This window comes from Centroberyx affinis, unplaced genomic scaffold (genome assembly GCF_046629955.1).
Source record: "Centroberyx affinis isolate AG114_WGS23_722 - 3 ecotype Tasmania unplaced genomic scaffold, CSIRO-AGI_Caff_v1 ptg003645l_1, whole genome shotgun sequence".
NCBI classification, from domain to species: domain Eukaryota; kingdom Metazoa; phylum Chordata; class Actinopteri; order Beryciformes; family Berycidae; genus Centroberyx; species Centroberyx affinis.
In genome coordinates, this window is record NW_027281553.1 from 14,754 (window position 1) to 36,778 (window position 22,025).

Genomic DNA, 22,025 nt, shown 5'->3' on the forward strand with positions numbered 1-22,025 from the left:
GAGTTTTTCACATGGAGAGATATGAGCAGAGGCGCGGTCCTCCAATCACAAGCCAGATGGGCGGAGGAATGGGCGGGTCTTCTGAGTGACCCGCCAATCAGTGCGCTCCTTTGATAAATAATAAACATGTGCTCACACTTCTCATCGTCATGATTCATAAGTGAGGGAAAACAGCTGGTTGAATTAACTGCTGAATGACAACTAGACTCAAGGGAAGAAAAAACAAAACAGGTGTAAGTGAAAAATACAACTTTATTCAATGTTTCACTCAGACAAAAATATAATTGAACACAACAGAGATAGGTACAAACAACATTGAAGCCATTCTTTGCGTAGTAAGTAACTCATTTGACAAATTATAACCCAAGTTAGGCAACATGAATTAAGGACACATGATAACTACTCGATATTAAAAACACCTGCAAAATGACCGAGCATCTCATTAATTGATGCCTAACCTCATATCCACAATTCTACTCCATTCTTACATTTGTCCAAAAAACAACACAAAGTTAGATATACACACATACACAAGCAACACATTTTTAAATTTATAAACGCAAAATCAACAAAACTGTACAAAACTAAAACAAGAGGGAAAAGCTTGCAATTTGTTCTCAGGTACAAACGCAAGGTCTTAAAAGAAATAAAAACACATGGTTGCAATCAGGGACTGACATCAGCTCAACAAGGAAATCCAAGTAACTTCAGACACCCATAGTCTCTCGTAGTGGGCGGGAGGCATCGTTTATCTCCAAACATTTGCATAGCTGTTCAGACATCTGCCAGAAGACTTTGTATTGACTGTGTCTCAGTCATCTACGATGCTCATCAGGCCGCTCAGCTTCAGTCTGCAGGCCAGTTCCTCCTCTTGGCTGGACAAAATCTGTCGCTCAAGCTCCTTCAGTCGCCGTGTCATGGACACAGGTGCGGTCTTAGGCCAGGCTGCTTTCTCTGATGGCTCATCAGGCTCTGCTTCCTACAAGGTAAGGCATCGAAAAATGCAACATTACTGCATTTACTTGCAATTTAAGAAAATAGTATGGGTTTGAGGAACAACAGTAGTACGATTAACTGCAAGTGCCTTCTCTTTAATGTAGAATATGTGATGCAAACTAGCTTAAGCTGTACAGCTGGGCAGGCTTGGCAAAATCTGTCCCCTTCTCATTAAATAGCACCCAGACTGACTTTTTCAAAACAAACACAACCTAATGCCTTATAATCATGGAGTAAGCTCAGGTGTGATGTCATACCTGCGTAACAGGGGAACCTCGAGTCTTGGCGATGGGCATTGGCATCATGGTTGTGGGCACGGACAGCAGGGTGGAGGAAGGCATGAAGAGCGGCATGGAGAGGTAGTCCAGAGGGTCGGCATCCAGCCAGCGCTGAAGCTGCTCCATACTCCTGTAGACAAGTACAGTGGTGTGTGAGGCATGACACAAACAAACTATGGACCTTTTTTTTGGACTAAAAGAGAATACATTTGTCTTCACTTTGGTTGGAAAATTAAAATTAGCCATGCAAAAAATTGCAATGGAAATGAAATCATGCATGTCCGATGAGCTCCATTCCACTGTGCGGTCTATTCTTGTGCAAATTAACCAATTTCTCTCTTGTTTGGACAGCAGATTACCAATTTCAAGATTAACAAATGTTCTGAAATTTGTATATACCTCTACAAACTATACACCGGTACTGAGCTAAATCTAAGTTATAAAGACTACATATTGAAAAAGTTATGAAAACAATCAAATATATTGCAAGCAGGGAGTGCCACCAAAGACTTCACCAGTTTATTCCTTTTTTCATAACAGATTACATAACAGATAACAGAGACAGATTTAAAAAAAATTCATGTATATCTCCTTCAAGACTTATTTTATAAACATCAATCCTAAATGTAATGAACTCTTATAAAAATGGTGATGTTGCTGTACCTTTGGCTTTGAGCCTTCTCGTCCTCTAAGCTCTGGAGGACTTGGTGGGCCAGCAGCTCCGGTGGTGTGGGAGTGTGTGTGATGTCTAGAGGAGCTACCGGGGCGTCGTGAGGCTCCACCAGGCTCTGGAACAACTTCTGTCTAAGGGACAGACTGGAGGGAAGGGAACAACCGCCACCACTCGCCCTGTGGGTGGAAGACAGAGGCAGGGAGGGAGGTTGGGAAAAGGGAGAGAGGTTTTCAAATGCCAGTTATCTCAGGGTACATGCTGTGTTAAAGCAGAAGTGCTGTGGAGGAGGGGGGAGGAGGGCGGGACTAACAAAACAGTTTACAAAAAGTTGCATATTGAAGCTTTAAGGTTTAAGGTACGAGTCAAGATGATTTATTATGTTGTGTTGTGGCCCTTTGGACCCTCTTACCCCTCTGTCTCCTGCTGCTTCTCCCTGTGTGTTTGCCTGACGGCCTGGGTCCACTCCTCAGGCGGCTGGAAGCCCTTCAGGGACTCTGTGAGGAAGTAAACCAGGATCTCCCCGTCCTCCGTCACAGCATCTGGAAACAACAGGAGACACAAAGGATAAATTCCCATCCGTCATCAGGGAGGTATGAAGGGCAATATGCAGGTAAGATGAGAAATCTTGTACGTTCTGTATGATTCGCAACACTGACTGTGTTTCCAGTGCTTAGAACTAATCCTATTCTCTCCCCATCTCTCATATCTCAAATGGAAACACAGAGATGGCAATGTATTGATGACATTTCTTCCATTGGAAATGTGGTGCTTGTTAATACAAGCCAGACTTCACCAGGAGGTACAGTAAAAAAAAATCCCCAGAATGCCCTCACCTTCACAGACAGGCGGTCCAGGATTCTGCCAGTCTTTCAGCTTGTGGTCTATACAAAGCTCCAGCACGTCGTCCCAGGGGATCTGATGGAAGGCCGGACCACTTTTCTTTACCCCATCGTCCCAGATGCCCAGAGCCGCAGCGGCTCTGCGGGTTCGGCCACGCTGGCCCTGCAGCCTGACCCTTTCCAGCAGGTTCTCCAGCCGCGACATGAGGAGGGGCTGATTGCGACGTGACGCTGGGATCTGAGCAGCGTAGTCAAAGATGGAGGAGCAAAGCTGGGACCACGAGGCTGGAGGGAGTGGGAGGGATGATGGAGGAAGAGGAGAGAGGGAGAGGGAAGTATAGAAGGATTAATGGCCTCTTGTTTCCATCTTTCTTTCTATTTTAAACTTAAGAGGCTTTGTTACAAGAAACTAGAATGATTCATATCCAAACTCTGATGGAGGTCTTTCAAACCAGCGAAATATCCAGATGAAATACACAACAATTTAGGCAAAATATAAAACATGTATAACAAGTATAAAACAAAAAAATGACAGTCCTGTGCAGTCCAATTTGCAGGTGATAGTACCTAATTTAGTGCATCAAGAAAGAAATAACAAAAAATATACTTCTTGTATCCTCACATACTATGGTCAATATATCAATTTGACTGACTGGTCATTGTGAATGTCTGCTTTCAGATAAATTTAGGTTGTAGTGTAGCGTGGTTTTGATCAGGATCGGATATTAGGACACTATAAAAAGTGATCACAAGAATAAAGATGATATTCCCTCTCTGCATACAAAAAAGTGGGACTAAAACTAGTCACTGACCGGTGGTGGATGGCAGCTCCCAGTGTGGCAGCTGCAGGCTGACGATGGCTTTGTGCAGCCAGGCCAGGTGCTGGGCGGAGTTCCAGCCCAGATGAGGCACCGAGGTGCGGATATCGGGCAGGCAGAACTCCCCCGGTGGCCAGGAGAGGCTGGAGAGGCCCTGGGAGGACACCACATCAGCAAGGTGGGCCAGCACAGCGTTGTATAGCTGGATGACGGGCGCAGGGTCCTGGGAAGGAAGACCTGCAGCGGCCCGCTCGTGGCGGTGAGCGCAGAGCCTGGTGCTGAACTCACGGCTCAAGCCGGCCTCAACGAGCTGCACCAGCGTCTGGCAGGAAAGAGGGAAGTGCGGTGGGGCGCGAGCTAGCAGCCAACGCATGGCCTGGTTTAGCTGGAGACACAACAGGACAGGAGGAAAAGAAGTCGGAGAAGGTTAACAGAGCATAACAACTTCACAGAATGTTTAAAAACTGACTGACAATTTATATTATACTGCATAAAACACTCCAGCCCCATGTAGCTCAGTGGGGAGCATGGCACTAAAATTGCCAGTGTTAGGTGTTGGTTTCCCACTGGGGCCATCCATGCTAAAATGTATGCAGTCATGGTACTGGAACAGTTTCAACAAAGTGACTCTAGATTCTTAAGTACTTAAAGCCAACACTGTTTGAACACAGCCAGTCACACAAATGATGTAAAAAGGACCCAAGATGTCAGCTGTGGTGACTGTGTGTGTGTGTGTGTGTGTGTGTGTGTGTGTGTGTGTGTGTGTGCGTGTGTGTTGTGTAGTACCTGTTCGGAACCCTGCAGGTCACTGGTGGTCTCTGGTATGTAGAAGAACATGTATTCTGATATCAGGCCCTCCTCGACCAGCCTCTGCAGCATCAGGGCTGAGGAACAGGAGACCAAGAGAGGAGCAGTTCAGGATCCACACATTTTTTACAAATTCCATTACTTTTCCATGAATACTGCCCGACATGCAATGCAATTTCCACGACATGCCTTCTTAGAATAGCTGTTCTGAATAACCCAAGTAGGTCAAGTTCGTGCTAGCTACTATTACTTTGGACTTACAGTATATAATCAGGAAACGTGTTATCTATCAGCAGACAATCTTGATGTTAAACACTTGACCAATTGTTTTTGTTGTTGAAATAATGTTCATTTCAGTATCATCAAGTATCATTGTGGTAGTATTCAGTTCTCGGTATCTGTGTCCCTCTGTGATATAAAACACAAGTACTGAAGTCTGGTTTGAAGATGACACCAAACACCAGTTTTGGTGCCCCATCAAACACAGACTCTTATTCTGCATCAGGGCCTTTTTCTGTGAAATGAGCATCACGCCTCAAGCATCCTCCCTCTCACCCTACCTTCTTGAAGTCTCGGTGTGTCGCTGGCGCCACCGTCAGGCCCTGGCACCAGAACGACCAGAGGCAGCGGACAGTGCCAGGCGCTGGCTTGCTGGAGCTGTTTAAGCTGGAGCAGGGCAGAGAGCAGAGGTACGTCCTGCTCCTCCTGCCCGGGCTCGGGGGCGGGCAGGGCGGGGAGCAGCATGATGAGGGCTCCTGTCCCCTGGAGCTCACAGCGCTCCTCCAGTTTGGACAGGCCATCTTCAGTCAGCGGGCCACGGGACGCCTTAGAGACACAACCAGGGGAGACTGTTCAGAAAACCCCATGTTATACAGCACCAGGGCGGGGAAACTAATATTTTCACCCACCCAGGAAAAATCATTTAGAAGCTCTCACGTAATGAGAGTTGTTTTACCAGCTAGGTTAATACATTATAGTGGAAGACAACTCCAAAAACAACCTGCCACAGTAGTGTTGATAGCTTCGGAAAATTTACAAACCAGTCTAATGTACCATCATTTTCCCTCCCTGTATAATACACATTAAAGGTGCAATAAGTAAATTTTTAACTATCCAATAGCATAAAATGACCGTGACTCATCTGCAGGGGTTTGATAAAGTTTTGATCAATGTCAATAACTCAACAATAACTTTACCAGGTGCTTACAAATCTCACTTTCTGATCCATACTCTGTTTTGGAACAAAAACTCCCCATGTTTGACATTTCAAGACATCCAAATGTGACTTTATTTAAACTACAGGCTACCGTAAGCTGTGCCAGAGACCTGTCATAGATTACTTAATGCCCCTTTAATATATTTATATCGATACAAAACATCCATAAAAACTCAGCTTCAGGCATTACTTAAAAATTGAACTCATATTTTACGTTTCTACAAATGACAAAGTGACATCTACTTTCAAACCCTAGATGACCCTGGGTATGAGCTGTCGAACACATCTTGTATCTCCAGAACATTCCATTTCCCATCTCTTTTCTATCCTTGAGACCACAATCATCCATATTAACTGGTCCAACCTTGACGCTGATGTGGACTTTGTGAGTGCGTTGTCCGTTCTCCTGGAGCGTGTTGGCGACGCAGAGTGTCTGCAGTGTGCCTTCTGGCTGCTGCTCCCTGACCTCCGACCCCTCGCCACCACCGAGCTTCACCTCCAGCCAGTCTGACAGAACCCTGAAGACAGCAGACAGGAGAGGACACACTCAGCCACTGCACCTGAGGTCCGAGCAAGACTGGACTTGAGGGTCCTACAGGCAGCCAGTGGCTAAAGCACTGGGACAGTTCTATGAAATTTCCTCTTTTTGTTTTATACGCAGTTCTACACTCTTGCATTTCTGATCAAAATATGAATATGAGCACAAGTATGGGCTGCCAGCTATCGACTCCTACAATTATATTTGCTTACATGTTAGGAAAATGGCAGATAGTTTACATAACCTTGTAAATATTAATTGTTTCTAATTAATTTAATTAGAGTAGATTATTGTTTTAAAGTCTCTTACTCACTGTATCTCTTTCTTTCACCAGAGTCTGATCGGGAATTAAGTCAAATTTGTTTAAGGTAATAAAAGACCCACTTGTCACAACTGGTTGGTCCTTGAACTTCCGTCATATTGAAAAGCTGCTTACCTGTCTGCCAGGCTGGCGACACTCTCGTGGTCGCTGGGTAAGAGGAGGGCGGCCTTCCAGAAGATTCTGTCAGGTGGGTTGGGGACATTTTCCATCACCAACGCCGGCAAGTCCAACGGCGCCCACACCGACTCACTGAGAGCAATAACAAAAAAAGATCAAAATGCTGCTCGGCGAGACGGAACATCGACACAACAGAGATACTGGATCGACTGATTACTTACTCCAGCAGTCGCTGATAGTAGTAATGGACTCTCATCTGGTGGATCGCTTCTCGTCTCATTTTCAGCAACCTGAAGAAGATATAAAACATGATATAATACGTAAGAGCTGCGAGAAAAATAAATGTTACAACATGAGGCATTCAAATAAAAGGTATTTAACTGCCATTCTACAAATTATATAATGAACACACAATCTGTTTTTTTTATTTCTCCAGGGTGTAAATTACTACATTTCATTGTCATTTAGACAAAGGTATTATGCTTCAAACATCTAACCAGAAATCGAGTCACCATACAGTACATAATTTAAAGTTAAATATAATGTTACAATAAAAAACACAGCGATGTGTGTTTGCATTCAACCCATCAGATAGTGTCCAAAGACAAAGCAGCATTAGTATCATTATCAGTAATAATCACTTGGAGAGAAGCAGCTTGCTGACAACCAGACTAGAGCCGGACATACCTGGTGCTGGAGAGGGCCAGGGTGCCGGCGTTGCCCAGGCTGACCAGGCCGCGGGCCAGGTCTGCCATGGAGGGCTGTGGGGGGGCGCTGGGGGCCAGAGCCTTCAGTTTGAAACGAGGATCCACACAGCAGGGAGCTGCAGGGAAACCTCTCATCTGTCTCTTCAGCTGCCGACGCACCGCCACCACGTCACGCCACCTGATGGGGAAGGGGAGGGGAGAGGAGAGGAGAGGAAGAAAGGAGGGTTTGCCAATATATCGGGCCAATATTGGTCTTTCATTAAATAACGGATATCGGCCAGTCATTGCCGTCAAATAGAAGAAGTTCCTCCCTGACAGCAACATAAAAACAGTCTGTAAACCCTGCGATTAAATTTTATTTTCTTTGCATATTGTATTGATTCAACTAATTGTTCAATTATGTTTTTTTTGTTTCACCTACCATTGAATGGGTATGGTGGCTCACTCTGAACACTGACTACATGTAATTTTTTGGCATGAAAAAGATCAAATTCAAAGATTTTCAGCGTTGTCAGAAAATATCTATCAGCGACTTTAGTCTAAAAATATCTACCTAAATACCTGAATCAAATTGTAGCTACAAATAATTCTTTAGATTTGTTTTAACCTGCTTGGAGAACCAGATAGGTGGGGTTTGCTGCATCAGGGTAAGTCATGTCAGGTAAACTGTCCATCACAGAAAAGTGATGTAGCACCTAAGTAAGCTAAACAACCCAACAGTATTTCAAAATAATAATTGTCTACCTTTTGATGTACTTGTGGATGCGCTGCAGCTCCACCTCCAGGATTTCATCAACCAATAGGGCGATCTCTCCGTCCAAGGTCTCCTTAACCAGACTGGTGCAGACCTGCTCTGTGCATCGAGCCACACGCTCTGCTTTCTCATTCACTGCCTCCCTGACAAGGTTAGGCGTAAAAAAAACAAAACATTTAAAACATTCAAATTCGGTGGAATTCGTTTTCTCAAAATAGATTTATACAGAACAGCTAGTGTGCCATTGTAAGACATTATAAGCAGCAGTGAAAGTAAATTTAAATGTAAACTTTCACTTTACATTGTAAGGTATTATAACAAAGCTTTATAATGTGCAATGAGTACTGACATTTTATGATAGTTTATAATACCCCTCTGTTATTCTTCTCTTATTCTTACTTTTGATTATCATGATCAGTAATAGTAGTAGAAGTGTTGTTGCTATTATGCATTAACTTTTACATCTTGTTTGTTACATTTGTTTCTTGAAATTTTGAAAAGTGTTACAGTAATATAACTGTCACTATTGTTATTCATTATTGGTCTCAATGCTGCTGTTAGTGCTCGTATTGCCACTGTGTAATGATAACACAGGCTGTGAAAAATCAAAAATAGGCCATCGTCATCAGACTAGACCAGAACGCGGGGATGATTTTGGCTTGGTTGGTTGAGTTTCTGTGTCTTACTGGATCTCAGAGGCGGCGGTCTCCTGGATGCTCTCGCCTAGCACTTCCTGGATGATTTCTGCGCAGAGAGAGAAGCTGAACTGGGTCAGGAAGGCTTCACGCTCCTGCTTCCTCCTGCCGTCCAGACAGACACGGGACAGCAGACAGAGAGAGAGAGAGGGAAAGAGATGTGGATGAGCTGCAAGATTAGGGCTAAAATGATAATCCTGATTATTTTGCAAGGTATTGTGATCACGATAATTGATCACAATTATTAAGAATTTGGGAATTAAATTACTCCACTACACTTTTTGCATCTTAAATCAGCATCATGACTGTTTTAAAGCAAAGCTGGTGTTCTAAGTGAAATGAAATCAGGTGAAATGTTTCGATATAGGCAAATTCTACCATTGTTAATTGTGGAAACTAAAATTGCGATACACAATGTACACAATTAAATATACAGCCTTAGTCTGAGTGTCACAATCCGAATCGGATGCTTAGGTAATACTTTGGTGCTATGTTTAACCAAAAAAAAAAAAACCCCCAAAAAACCCTTGTCTCACCTCTACAAAACATAGAAACTAAATACAAATAAGATACAAAAAAAGATAGCCTAGACATGAGCTTCACAAGATTACTTTGTGTCAAAGTCAGGGTGAAAGTTGGGTGTTTTGGTTTTTCTAATTGTTTTCAGGCTGAAGGCAGTACTAAAATACATTGTGCAATGATCATCAGACTAGGGTTTAGATGGAGATTAAGTGTCAGAGGTCCAACCTGGCTTCTTCAAGCTTGCGTTTCTCCTCAGCGACGCGCTCCTGTTCCAGTTGGATCTCGGTGGAGGAAATCTCCTGCAGCATCTGTCCCAAAAGCTCGCTCACCAGCGACTCCACTTGCACACTGCTCTCCCTGCAAAACCACAAACAAACAGGACCATAAGTGTTACTCATTTTAAAAATAAAGAACCGCCTTGGGGCCACTTTTCCTCTGCCGCAATGCTAAGTGTGGTATAATGGCCTTACTGGGATTCCATTTTCCCCCATCCACATTCCTGATCTGCAGCTTCATGGATGCTGTGACCAGACCCCACAATTAGTATTCCTATCAGGACATAAAGATGCCATTCTTGTAGATGAACTACCTTGCTAAAAGCATTCTTTCCCCAAACAGGATTACCAAAATTTCCCCCAATGGTGTTGGTTTGTTCCAACAGGGGGGGGGGGGTCTAAAGGAATGCAAGATAAAAGACTTTTGGAGTTTACAAATGTCAAAAAGGACAGAATTGCATGCGATACACCCATGAGTTTCTCTCTGGATGTCAAACTTCATGGTGAATCTCAAGTGCATTATTATGGTGTGTAAAGAATCTGCTCTGTGATTGTACTGAAAAGGCATTTTTCCTTAGAAAAAGCTTCATCTGTTTTCCCACCTGAAAACAGATAAAGCTTCAACAGCTATCAACCACGCCCCCCTGTACCACTGAGTATAAGGTTTCCGAATATGCTCTGCTGGGTCAGTTCACAAGTCCTGATCATGTTTTGACTTCGTGAAAAAACTGTCAGATGACTTTGTGCCTTCCACAAGTTCAGTTCCAAAACAAACTTGTGAGCGCCAAACTAACTGCTGTTACAACCTGCAAAGACACTCCCTACTCCGGATACCCCCCCCCTCCATACAGGATCAAAAAAGTATCATATTATTTCAACTTACGCAAGAGCTACTGTAGCGTAGCTGGCTCCATCATTGGCTACCTCGCTCACTGCTGCTTCAACCACCTCTCCCACCACACTCTCCAGCTCAGCCAGAATATCCTGCAGGAGAGAACAGACACAACACACCAGTCACCAGTAACTAGGGATATAAAGACTCACCTCTTTTGTGTTTTTTGGTATTTTGCCCATTATTTTATTTTCATCTCAGGCTCAAAATTAATTAACATAATATTGTAGTTGGCCTTCGAAGGCTGAAATGTCATGTTTTAAATCTTGCTGAAGAAAGCAATACTTTTTTCAATTTCAAGAATTTAGCTCTTATCCAGAGCAACTTGTGACTGCAAGAGTAGAATAAGCTTATATTCCTAGATCACCAAAGCTTTATGTAGCCTAATTTTAGCTTAGACATCTTTTAATCAACGTAAAATTGCTCAGTGGGAAGGAAAGCAAGGATCAGAGCCATAATGCCCTGACAATCTTTCTGTGACCAGAGAATGATCATGTAAGAGAGAAGTGCTAGGAAAAGGATTCAAATAAGTACAGGACAGGGGATTATGATACCGTGGGGAACATTTTTTTTTTCCACTAAGAGCAAGAGTAGGGCTTTCTAATAAGACCCTTACCTCATCGCTGTACACAGGCTGAGGTTTGGGTGGGGGTGACGGGGGTTTGACGGGCTGCGGCTGGACGATGGGCTGGAATAGCTGCTGTGGGTCTGCTGGGAGGGCGGAGGATTCACTGGGCTCTCCCGTCTCGTCTACAGCCGCTGGTTTGACGGGCTCCGGGCCGGGCTGAAGCTCGCCGAACAGCCGGGGCTCCGCCAGCAGCTTGGCCGGCTTGATCTGCGGCCGCGACTCAACCTCTGGTGGAGCCTTGACCTCCAGCTTTGGTGTAAAAGCTGAGACGATGAAGAAAAGTAGAGTTCATACAGGCATAGAGGGAAATATTGGCACACAATTGATTTGATAACAGTCACATAGTCCAAGAGAAGAAAATCATGGTTTAAATGTTTATGTCTTTGATAAACCTGAAAGCATAGTTGGTGACAACAGTTTATTTGCCTTTGCTTTTATTATAAATCATCGCTGTCGGGTGAAAACCTTGTATCTCCCAAATGTCAACTTTCCAGGAACCAAGAAAAAGACCTTTTTTGTATAGACTGACCCCCATGCATTTTTAAGTTCATCCAATGTGTTTTGAAGGAGTTTAGAAATCCCAAAGGTCACAGAATTTTCTCGACCTCTAGAAAGCCATGTAATTCTTCTACTGAAGATAAAAAACACCAAGAGGTTTTCACACAACAGCAAAATTATTATTAGATTTATTATTTGCTTTATGGCTCAGTGACTAGCAACTACTGCAAGTCTAAACAGAGCTATTACCTTGTGCAACAATACATTTTCCAGTTCCTAGGTTCCTACATATTTTTCTTATCAAAATTTCATACTTTTCCAGACCTTTACTTTTAGACTGGATTTGAAGATTGTGGTTGCTACTGAAGCTTATGTATGCATTTCACTATATAGGTGAAGTATGCGAGTTGATAGTGGGTCTAAAATGTAACATAAAATGTGTGGTCAGGTGTATCAGGACTGCAAAACTATATTTTCCATACTTTTCTAGACTTTTATGTGAAATTTCCCTTCAACTTCAAGTCTTGGAAATTATCAAATTCATTTTCCATAATTTTCTAGACTGCTACTGCTACTCTTAACGGAGCTTATGCATGTAAAGCGTTAAATATATTTGCCAGTGAATCAGTAAATCAGAGCCTGTACCTATGCCTTTAAAGAGGCTTGCAGCGGGCTCTGGCCCTTCTCCACGGTACTTGTTCTGGGAGTCAAAGCTGCAGACGGGGGTGTGTTGGGGAGGGCTGGGGAGCGATCCTCCATGCACCACCTCTCCAATCAACACCATTTTCTTCGCCAGAATGGCCTCCGATCTCTTCTGGGACAGAGACAGCTCCGGCTCCTGATAGGATGTCCGGCTCAGCTCCACCATGCTGTGAACAGAGTTTAAATTGGCCATAAGTAAGTTATCTACCGTCCCATTACACAAAATGATATAAAGCATATTTGCAGGGGGTTGAGAGGGTTGTTGATCATTATCAATGACTCAATGATTACTTCACCAGGTGCTGAGACTTCTGAGACACTCCCAATCTCTTGACTGGGATGACTTTATTGTTTAGATTAATTAATGCCCCTTTAAAGGTCACAACAAGGGGTAGAAGTCAGCTAAAAGCACTCCACAATGTGTGTAAGTCATTCAATATTTTTCTTGTAACTCCAGAGATTGACTACAACTTTAACTGGGAAAACAATAACAAAAACAACTACCTATTTTTGATTTTTCATATATTTTTGTGGTATCATCAAATTCACTGTTATTGTCCCTGAAATCCTTGAGTAGGGGTTGTTTTCTTATCCAGATACTGTGTGTTTGTAGCAGTGTGTGTGTGTTGGTAGCAGACCACCAGTAGAAACTTACCCATCGCTGATGTTGAGGCCGTACTGCTGGATGAAGTCCGTTGCCTCGGCAGCACTGCGGAACATGAGCATCCGCACCATGTCCTCCACTGGAAACGCGGTCGACCTCTGGGAGCCAATGGTGTGGGCGATGTTCAGCGTCCTCAAGGCCTTGGCTCTGACCTACACACACACACACACGGAATAGTATTAGAAAATACATTTTTTACACATGTATGCATTAGTGTGTCTGTATGCATGGACCTACTGCAGGTCTATGTAATCATGCAGAGGTAGGCACGTCTTTCCTGTGAATCTGTAGCTTCTCTAACTCACCTGCTTCTCTTTACCTACATCTCCTCCTTTGTGATTGGTATAGATTTAATAAGGGAAATCAATAAGGGATAATGGCTTTTACCTGAATTTACCTCATTAGTATACTTCATGAAAATTATAACATTTTGTACATTCAGTGTATAAAACTTTTAAAAAGTAATGTTTTCCTTCTTTCTGTCCTTCTCTGGCATTCTCTCGTTCATTATATTTTTAACAGTTCAAAAGAAGGAAAAAGTTAATAGTTTTCTCAGTCTTAAAGTCATAAAGGAAGGAATACAGTTTCTGACCTGGTTGAAGTATCTGTGAAGGAGGCAGCTGGCCAGGTAGGAGGCTCCTTTCACCAGCTTGAAGAAGCGCACAAAGTTGTTGCTGCTGACCGCAGCAAACGCCTGCACCGCGAACTTCACCTCCGGGGAGTTACGCACCTCGTCACGGAACTGCTGCACCTCACTGCACGGACATGAGGTGAGAGGAAATATTTATCCAACAAATGAAACGAGCTGCAGAATATCAAACAAGCCAAACAAACCTGATCTCAAAGTGAACTTTAATGTCCCAGCTGAATATGCAAGATTTCCAGTCCTTTTAGAAAATAATTTTCAAAAAGCAAAAATCTAGGACCATCAAAGTTTTCAACATTTTAATCATTATCTCACTTTATTCCATGACTGGAAAGCTAGCCTTTAAATTTCCAGGTTTTCAAGGACATGTGGAAAACTCTGACAAGCCTAGTTAAAAAAACCCAAAACAAGACAAGGCCTTACTGTGAATTTTCACCACACGTTTCAAAAATACAGCGTCCGTCTGCACCAGAGTTTTTATGAATTAGTCAATTTTACATATCTTCTTTGCTTCTTTATATATATTTGAATCATTGCTATTCACTAAGTTTTATTTCACTGCACAGGTAATGACTAGTGCTGAAACGATTAGTTAATAGTAATTAGTTAATAGATAATCAAAATAATTGTAAGTTGCAGCCCTAGTGATGATACCACAATTTCCCCCCGTGGAGAGAGAGAGACTGATGGAATGGCGGCTGAATATCTTGATTAAAGGACTGACTGAGTGAGTGTGCGAGTATTAATAGTATAAATAGTATCTGTGTATCTGTATGTTTACTCAGGAACTGACCGCAGGACGTCGCTGTCGTCGAGCTTCAGCAGCACGTTGTACTGGCGAAACTCCGCTTCCTGGGGGCAGTAGATCTGGCGTGTGGCCAAGTCCTGGTACATCTCTTTGAGACTCTGCAGGCACTTTGTCATGTTCTCATTGTTGATCTTGGCGTCGAACGACATCATTGGCTCCTCGCAGAGGTGGTGGGCGCAGTGCACGTGGAAGCGCGTGCACTTCTCAATCAGGGACACCGTCTGCGGGCAGCACAGGTGCTGCTGGGTGATGTCCTGCAGGGAGGACAGAGGAGAAAACAGACCACAGGGCGTTTGAAAACTTTGAACAGAACTGTGAATAGAAAACCCCTGAATAGAGTGCATACATGAGATTAGTTAGTGTCAAGTCCATGAACCCTGGGTATGGTAATTTCCCCAAACTACAACCAAACAGTTACAGATAGTTGAGTATTTGTATCACATGAAATCTCTTAACTTAATTCTTGTTTGTGGCGAACCAAGTTAAAGAGGCATTAAGCAATCTATGATCTTTATCAACCTCTATCGACAAATTGCAACATCAATAGATGTTATCTCCTCCTAGACAATTAAATCACATTTTCATAATAGAGACGAGTAAGCTAGCTAGAAGAGGTCATATATCGCCATGTAAAATACTGCAATAATAATACTGCTTTATCGTTTGAGACCAGGAGTGTGTTTAAATTTCAATAGAGTTTTTGTTCCAAAACAGAGTATGGGCTAGAAAGTGAGTTTTGAAAGCCAAAAATCCCCCCCACCCCCTAATATGACAATATGATTACCCAGTTCATACAACTAGACAACTAGTGAATTCAACTCAGATAAAAAAAATTGTATGAAGCCCTGATTTGAAGCGAGCCTGACCTTCCGGATGCCACGGGTCCTGTTCCAGACGAAGTCGTACCAGTCCCGGTAGTTGTCGTGGCCCTGGTCCATGATCTGGGTCACCAGGTAGTCCATGGTCATGCTGAGCACAGGTAGGGGGCGCAACTCGTGGGGCAGGGGCTCCTCCTGGTCGGCTGAGGAGCGACTGTACTCCTTGATGGCTGCCTTGTGATCCACCTGGCCGGGGACAGGAGGGAAGACAATTACGTTGGAAAAAAGTTTGGAAGTTCTCAAAAAATAAAATAAATAAAATTTAAAAAGGGACAAGAAATGCATCTGCTTGCAGATACATTAATTGTCATTATCCTTTAAGCTATATATGTTCAATATACCTTGCACATGCATCAAATCTGACTTAAGTTTGGCGAGTGCTAAGCACGAGTGCTAAGCACTCACCAAATTAAATAAATTGGTCTGTAAAAGAAAGCCAAACATACCAAAGACATGATATAAAAAATTTGACAGTACTGTCTCAGTTGAAAAAAAAATATTGTCTAAGCTTTTTTCTTCAATGTGGACACGAACAGAAGCATTTGGCTATGCTTTATTCTTCACTGTGGACGCTAACAGAAGCAGTCGGGACGTTTACCATCTCAGTGTCTGGGACGACCTCGAAGGCGCTGAGCTGGTTGCGTGTTTCCCTCATGTACCTCTCCTTCTCTGGACACATGTCAGGACACGTCCCCACAAACACCTTGGACAGGTCCAGGTCCGTCCGCTTGGGCCGACCTGAGCCAATATATGCGAGTTGGAATCTTTCAGATATTTTAAGGCCACACAGTAAATAGTCCACCTTGAAGTGAGTTCATACTAACTAACTACAGCAGGGATTCCCAAAGTGTGGTGCGCGCGAGCTGCCTCTAGGGGGTGCGCGAGAGGAAAAATGTAATGGTGGTGTAATGGTGTAATAATTACACCAAATTACTGGTGTTCTAATTTCCGTAACCGCTATGTTATGTATGGTTAATTGCAGGGGTTAAAGTGGGCCGGAACGATCCGGAACGGCGTTCCGGCACCTTCGATTAATAAGTAAATAAATCTGATTGGCAGTTTCATACATAATAATGTTAAGCGAGTTCACGGGGCTGCCAACTCTCACGGATTGACCGTGAGACTCACGCAATTGACATTTATCACTCGCTCTCATGCCACAAGTCCATTTTCTCACGCAGTGAAAAACAAATTCATAAACGTTGCGGCGCGAAGACAAAGCAGCACCGTGCAGCAGAGAGTTATTCAGACCACCTGAATAGTGAGAAATATACACATATCTATTATATTGTAATTTATTCCCATGTATGCTGCTCAGAGTAATCTCAGTCAGCGGCTCTTCTGCGTCTCTCCCTCTCCTCTCGCGCCGTGCGCACGCAGGCTGGAGTGAGAGTGAGTTGCTATGGTTACGGGGACGCTCTGTGTCTCTGTCGCTCTGAAACTTTCTCGCGATTCCCAATAATAGATTTTTAGGTTAGTATGCCTATGCAAGATCATGAATGTAAGTACCTCAATGCTGAAATCTAGTAATATAACATAATTTTACATTTTTGGTTAACATTATACAGGGTTGCTGTTTCTTGACTTAATCCAAGAGGTTAGGTGGTGTAGAAATGCAGGAAATTTGTTTTAAATTACTATTTTTTTCTGACCCCCCCACCAATTATGTTAATTGTAATTTAAACTTGATGCAATTTTTCTTTAATGCGGCTGAAAATATGACAGCATTTTCCCCAATCTTCTCTCATGATGGGCCTATCTGCCTCTGAGCCTGTGCGTGTGTCCTCGCCCTCACCCATCCTCTTTGCTCTTTAAAAGTGACGCTTGTACGTAACTTTGTTGCAATTTATTGAAACTTTGTTGCAGTTTCAGTTTCATTTGAATGTGAGAGCGCATTGTTGTGATCTCTTGAATATTTTGTTACGTGTGTTCTGATTATTTGTGCATGATTAAATTTGATGCCTTTAATGCAGCTATAAATAGGATATGTTGCGTTTTTTTTTTTTAAGGTGCGGGGGATTGGGGGTGCAACAACCCGGTCGGGATGTAGAAGGGGGTGCGTCGCCTAAAAAGTTTGGGAACCGCTGAACTACAGTAAGTTGGCCTGAATAGCCGCCTCACCTTGCCGCAGGACCTTGTCTTTCTGCTCCAGGAGGCGGTACTTCTCCTCAGCGTTCTCGGCCACCTGACCGATGAGGTGGAGGAGGGAGGAGGGGACCGGGCGCTCTGAGCTCTGGGTCTCAGCGCCGCTCTCCTGCTGGGGTTCACTGTCAAACTGGATGGACTTCGCCATGGACGGCTTCTTCACCGGAGAGCTGACAGAGACATGACAGGAAACAAACAGAGAGACAGTTTAGGTTGTTTTGTTGACATGAGGTAACACATCAAACATAGATTTTAAAGGTCCAAACTGTAATTCAAGGATGCGGTCAGGAACATAAAACTCTCTTTCACTCTCAGATTGATTAGCTAAGCTGTTGATAAACAGACTGACAGTATGTGACAACTAAACCAAACACTGATGTAATATAGAATTTTAGAATTTAGTCAAATTTAAACCGCAGTAACCATGAAACACAGCATGTTGTAAAAGATAAAAAACAGACTGAAATTACAGTGCTACAGCAACTGATCAATTATTTTTTAAGTTGTCCAGTGATGCAGGACAATTAGATGAGAGCATTAAGTCAAATCTAAAACCCAATCATTAAACATAGTGTGGTGTATGGTGTGTGGGTTATGGTGTGGGGTTACCTGCGAGTGAGAGCAGGAGCTCTGAGCGCAGGTCTTCTGACTGGGGAGGAGGCTGCCTTCATTTCAGTTTCCTGGCTTTCTGCCTCTGCCTCCTCCTCTCCTGCTGCAGGTCTCCTTCCTTTCCCCCCCGGACCTGATGAAGCACAGCAACACAGAATCAACACAGAGGATCAGTCTGAAGAGTGGGATGCTGGGAAGTGAAACCACTATCCAATGGGTGTGCTCAGGACTCCATACATCAATATATAACAGAGACAAAAGCCCTCTTTTCAGATTACTATTGCATGTAGTTCTAACCCTCTAAACAGTGCCATCAAGACATTAGTTGGTCGTACTAGAGAGGCTCTTAAATATAAATAATCATAATAACTAATAATTCCTGGAGGCTGAGAAGTCTAATTGTTTGCTGCAGCACTTTCAGTAACTCCCATGAAAGGAGGAGAGGAAACTGCCCTCCCTCTTTTAGAAAGCATAAAAATGACAACAGACAGGAAAGCTAAAAGTCAAACTTAATTCAGACTAGCCAGCTTCTAAGCTACTTCAGTAACAATAAGTAACACTGGTAACTATTTCAATATTGCTTCAGATTTAATATCAATGTGATGTAGCAGTCATATTTACTCTGCTTCTTCTTCTGCCAAAAGAGGAGGAGTTCATGTCTGTGCAGGACTTTGCCTTTCTTCTTCGCCTTTGTGGCGGATGCCTGAAAGAGACAACGGTTAACAGTGAGAGGTAAAGTATGAAAAGCTTTCCAAAAAAAAAAAACTGTACATAAGAACGACATACACAGAAGCTAAACCACATACTCCCCTCATCATATTTGGGATATTACTGTATGAAATAAAAAGGAGTATCACTGATTCATTGAATGTGATGGTTCTGAAAAAGTAGCGTCAGCTCTACTCACATGATCGTCGAAGTGCACTATGGCCAGGTTCTTGCCGGGCCGGCAGAAAACCCTGCGGACTTTGCCAAAACGACCAAAGTGCTTCTCGATCACCTCCTTCTTGTTGAGGGCCGGGGGAATGTTCTTACACTGGATGACGGTGCAGTCGCTCGGAGACAGACCGCCGAGGCTGTCGGAACTCTCCCTGCGCAGGCTGCGCCTGGAGGGGCTCGGGGTTTCAGGCTCTGGTTCAGGGACTTTGGCTGAATCTGGTGAAGGACGATGAGTAATGGGTAGACTAGAGCATGAGTACATTCTAATGGTCTAATTTTCTCTTCCAAATCAGCAGGGTGATGGGTTTCTGACTTGCCAACAAAAAGTGGAAATATTCAGTAGTAAACAAAACTAATGTAGGCATAGCAGTTTAAAAAGAGCAGATAAATGACAATGATAATTGGATAATTACTGACAAGTTTAGTAGGCAGATTAGATGAAACATTGCATTGCCATGCACAGGCTAGATATTGCATCAAGTTAGTATCAGGGTGTCTTTTGGAAAAACATTCAGAAAAAGGAAAAACAACTAGCATAACAAATCCTTAACCACATTAAATAATTGTATGGTTTGGGAAGTCATTTGCCTTCAAAAATACTCATGATTAAATACGACGATTTCTCATTTGGTGTGCAGGACCTGCAGCAAAGAGTCACCACTTTAACAACGTGGGGTCATTAAATACATTTAATTGAGGAGATTTGGTTATTAATCATTCAAAGTCAAATCACTGATACACTGGAAGAGAACAGTCAAGAGTGAATTTATCAAGAGGTTGGATCTATTCAGGCAAACAATGTCATGGAAAACAGCTCCCCAATCTGCACAATCATTCAGGTTTACATTTGGCTTTACCTGGTCCAAATGGATTTCAGAAAATTACAAACACATTAATGCAAGGCGTAGTCTGCGTGATTCAAGGTTTGACTACTAGTCAATTTTTCAACTAGTTGGTCTCAAAACCAAACCAAAATATAATTTGGAGCTGACTGGGAAGAGCAGGATAGTGTAACATGACTCACCTGACTCCTCAGCCTTTTCCAGCACCTCCCTGGTGGGGGCCTGCGCCCTGGGCGGGGTGGCAGCCTGGTGGTCGCCCTGAGCTTGGCTGTCTTCCCTCTCCGTCTCCCCCCACTCTGACGCCTGCTGCTGACTCTCCTTCGCAGCCTCTCGCCTCACCGGGTTGGCTGTGCTCTTCATCAGTCCACTCATCGCCCTACCAAACAGGGCTCCCACTGGGCCGCGGAGCCGCAGCAGTGGCCTCTTCGGCGGGTTCCTTGGCGCGTCTCCTCCAGCCGGCACGTCTTCCTCCTTGACAGGCTTCTCTGAGCCAGCACCAGGGGCCACAGGGTCGTCCTTACGCTTGGTGCCTTTGCCCAGTCGCGCAAAGATATTTGTGTCCCCTGTGCCCTCCTGGCCGATGCCTTTCTCCTCTGTACTAGTCTCCGCTTTAGCTTTGGGGTCACCGAATGCTGGCGTCTGACCAAAACTGGCTCCTTCAAATAGGGGCACTGTTTGGGGCTGGAGGACTTTGGCTGAGAAGCTGAAAGACGACGGGGTGGTGGGCTCGGTGGTGGCTGCCTTAGTGTTGGAGCTGGAGGGGGCGGCTGGCTGGGAGAAGGTGAACTGCAGTGGAGTGGTGGTGGAGCCGCTGCTGTTGCCGGTGGTTAGTGGGTTGTTTTGGGCAGAGATGGAGGGGGCGGCGGCAGGCTGAGAGAAGCTGAAGCCCAGCTGCTTGGTCTTAGGTCCAGTCAAGACAGAGAAACCGGTGGTGGTGGTGCTGCTGCTGCTCTCCATGGTGCTGGAGCTTGTCTGGGGGACAATGCTGCCAAAAGGCTGACCGGACACTGAGCTAGCTTGAGGGTTAGCTGGCTCGGGGCTGGCACTGAAGATGGGCTTAAACAGGACCTCGTTGGAGGGCTTGAAACTGAATTCGGATGTTCCAAAGCCTCTGCTCTGGGTCACACTCTGAGCTGTGCCGAATGTGCTGGAGGTGACGCTGGTGGACAGCGGCTGTCCGAAGAGTGGCTGTCCAAAGCCCATCGACTGAGGGGGTGCTGGGGTTGTGGTGGAGCCTGAAGCGGTCTGGGAGATTCCAGTGGGGAGGCCGAATCCTGGGGTCTGCTGGCTAAATCCTGAAGGCTGGCCAAACGCAGAGGGCTGCCCAAACATAGGTGTCTGTCCAAAAACTGAACTCTGGTTTGGTCCACTGGTCTGTCCAAACGCTGGCGGGGCGCTGCTACCAAAGCCTGAGCTCGTCTGTCCAACTGTCGGCTGGCCAAAAGCCGGAGCCTGGTTCATTGTAGGCAGGGTGGAGGACTGTGTGGATGACTGCCCAAATACAGAGCTCTGCCCAAAAGCAGGTGCCTGTCCAAACATGGTGTTTCCAAGGGGCGATGGCTGATTTAAGATAGAGGACTGTCCAAATGCTGCTGGCTGAAAAAAGCCCATAGTTTGTGGCTGGCTGCTGGGGTTCTGCTGCCCAAAAGACTGGAACATACCTGCCTTATTGGTGTTGCTCGGAGCTTGGAAAGCTCCTCCATGCGAACTCCCGAACAGACTGTTTGGATTCATGGTGCAAATGTTTGTGGTATCCTTAGTTATGTCTTGAAGCACATGTATTTCATCCGGACATCCAAGAGGCAGAAACATTCATTCTCGAAACCTTAGTTTTGACTGCAACGCAGCCCCAGTCTCTCCGGTCCGTGTAGTTCACTGTAGCATCCTACCATGTTAAAAAAGCCCACAGAACATTATGAAGACAAGACGAGCTGATAAAAACAAACTGTTAGCCGAGGCTAACGCTACGCACATACAGTTAGCGTTAACTAGTACGGGCAACTTCTCAAACACTGTCCCATTGTTTTAAGTTGTTACACCAACATAACTTAAAAAGAGATTTTGTGACTATTGCAAATTTCTTCAACTTTGAAGCAAAGCGTTCTCACCTTTGGCAGTTTTGTTTGCTGTGTCCACTTCTGGCTCGAACACATTTGCTTACTTCCTGTTCCGGTCCGTCCACTTTTTTGGTCCCGGCTGCTAGCTTCGGTTCCTCCA

General features: G+C 44.3%; 1 protein-coding gene across 2 annotated transcripts; it reads right to left on the reverse strand.

Moving 5' to 3' along the window:
• Nucleotides 1–267: 267 nt before the first annotated feature.
• On the reverse strand, nucleotides 268–21,976 carry mcm3ap (minichromosome maintenance complex component 3 associated protein). 2 transcript variants are annotated; one of them, XM_071540478.1, is made up of 29 exons: nucleotides 21,917–21,976; nucleotides 19,991–21,693; nucleotides 18,935–19,182; nucleotides 18,649–18,730; nucleotides 18,028–18,160; nucleotides 17,395–17,588; nucleotides 15,872–16,011; nucleotides 15,262–15,459; nucleotides 14,381–14,649; nucleotides 13,534–13,696; nucleotides 12,933–13,093; nucleotides 12,221–12,444; nucleotides 11,066–11,340; nucleotides 10,441–10,541; nucleotides 9,508–9,639; nucleotides 8,752–8,865; nucleotides 8,056–8,208; nucleotides 7,292–7,489; nucleotides 6,826–6,894; nucleotides 6,602–6,736; nucleotides 5,992–6,145; nucleotides 4,972–5,236; nucleotides 4,391–4,488; nucleotides 3,599–3,989; nucleotides 2,781–3,071; nucleotides 2,357–2,486; nucleotides 1,938–2,123; nucleotides 1,254–1,404; nucleotides 268–979 (listed from the first exon to the last, which is right to left on the reverse strand). In XM_071540478.1, exons 2-29 carry the CDS (start codon nucleotides 21,618–21,620, stop codon nucleotides 812–814), a joined length of 6,453 nt encoding a protein of 2,150 aa, XP_071396579.1. In that variant the 5' UTR covers nucleotides 21,621–21,693; nucleotides 21,917–21,976; the 3' UTR covers nucleotides 268–811. The 2 variants fall into 2 exon arrangements, with proteins under 2 accessions (XP_071396579.1, XP_071396580.1); XM_071540479.1 differs by lacking the exon at nucleotides 21,917–21,976 and having other exon boundaries at nucleotides 19,991–21,699.
• Nucleotides 21,977–22,025: the final 49 nt, after the last annotated feature.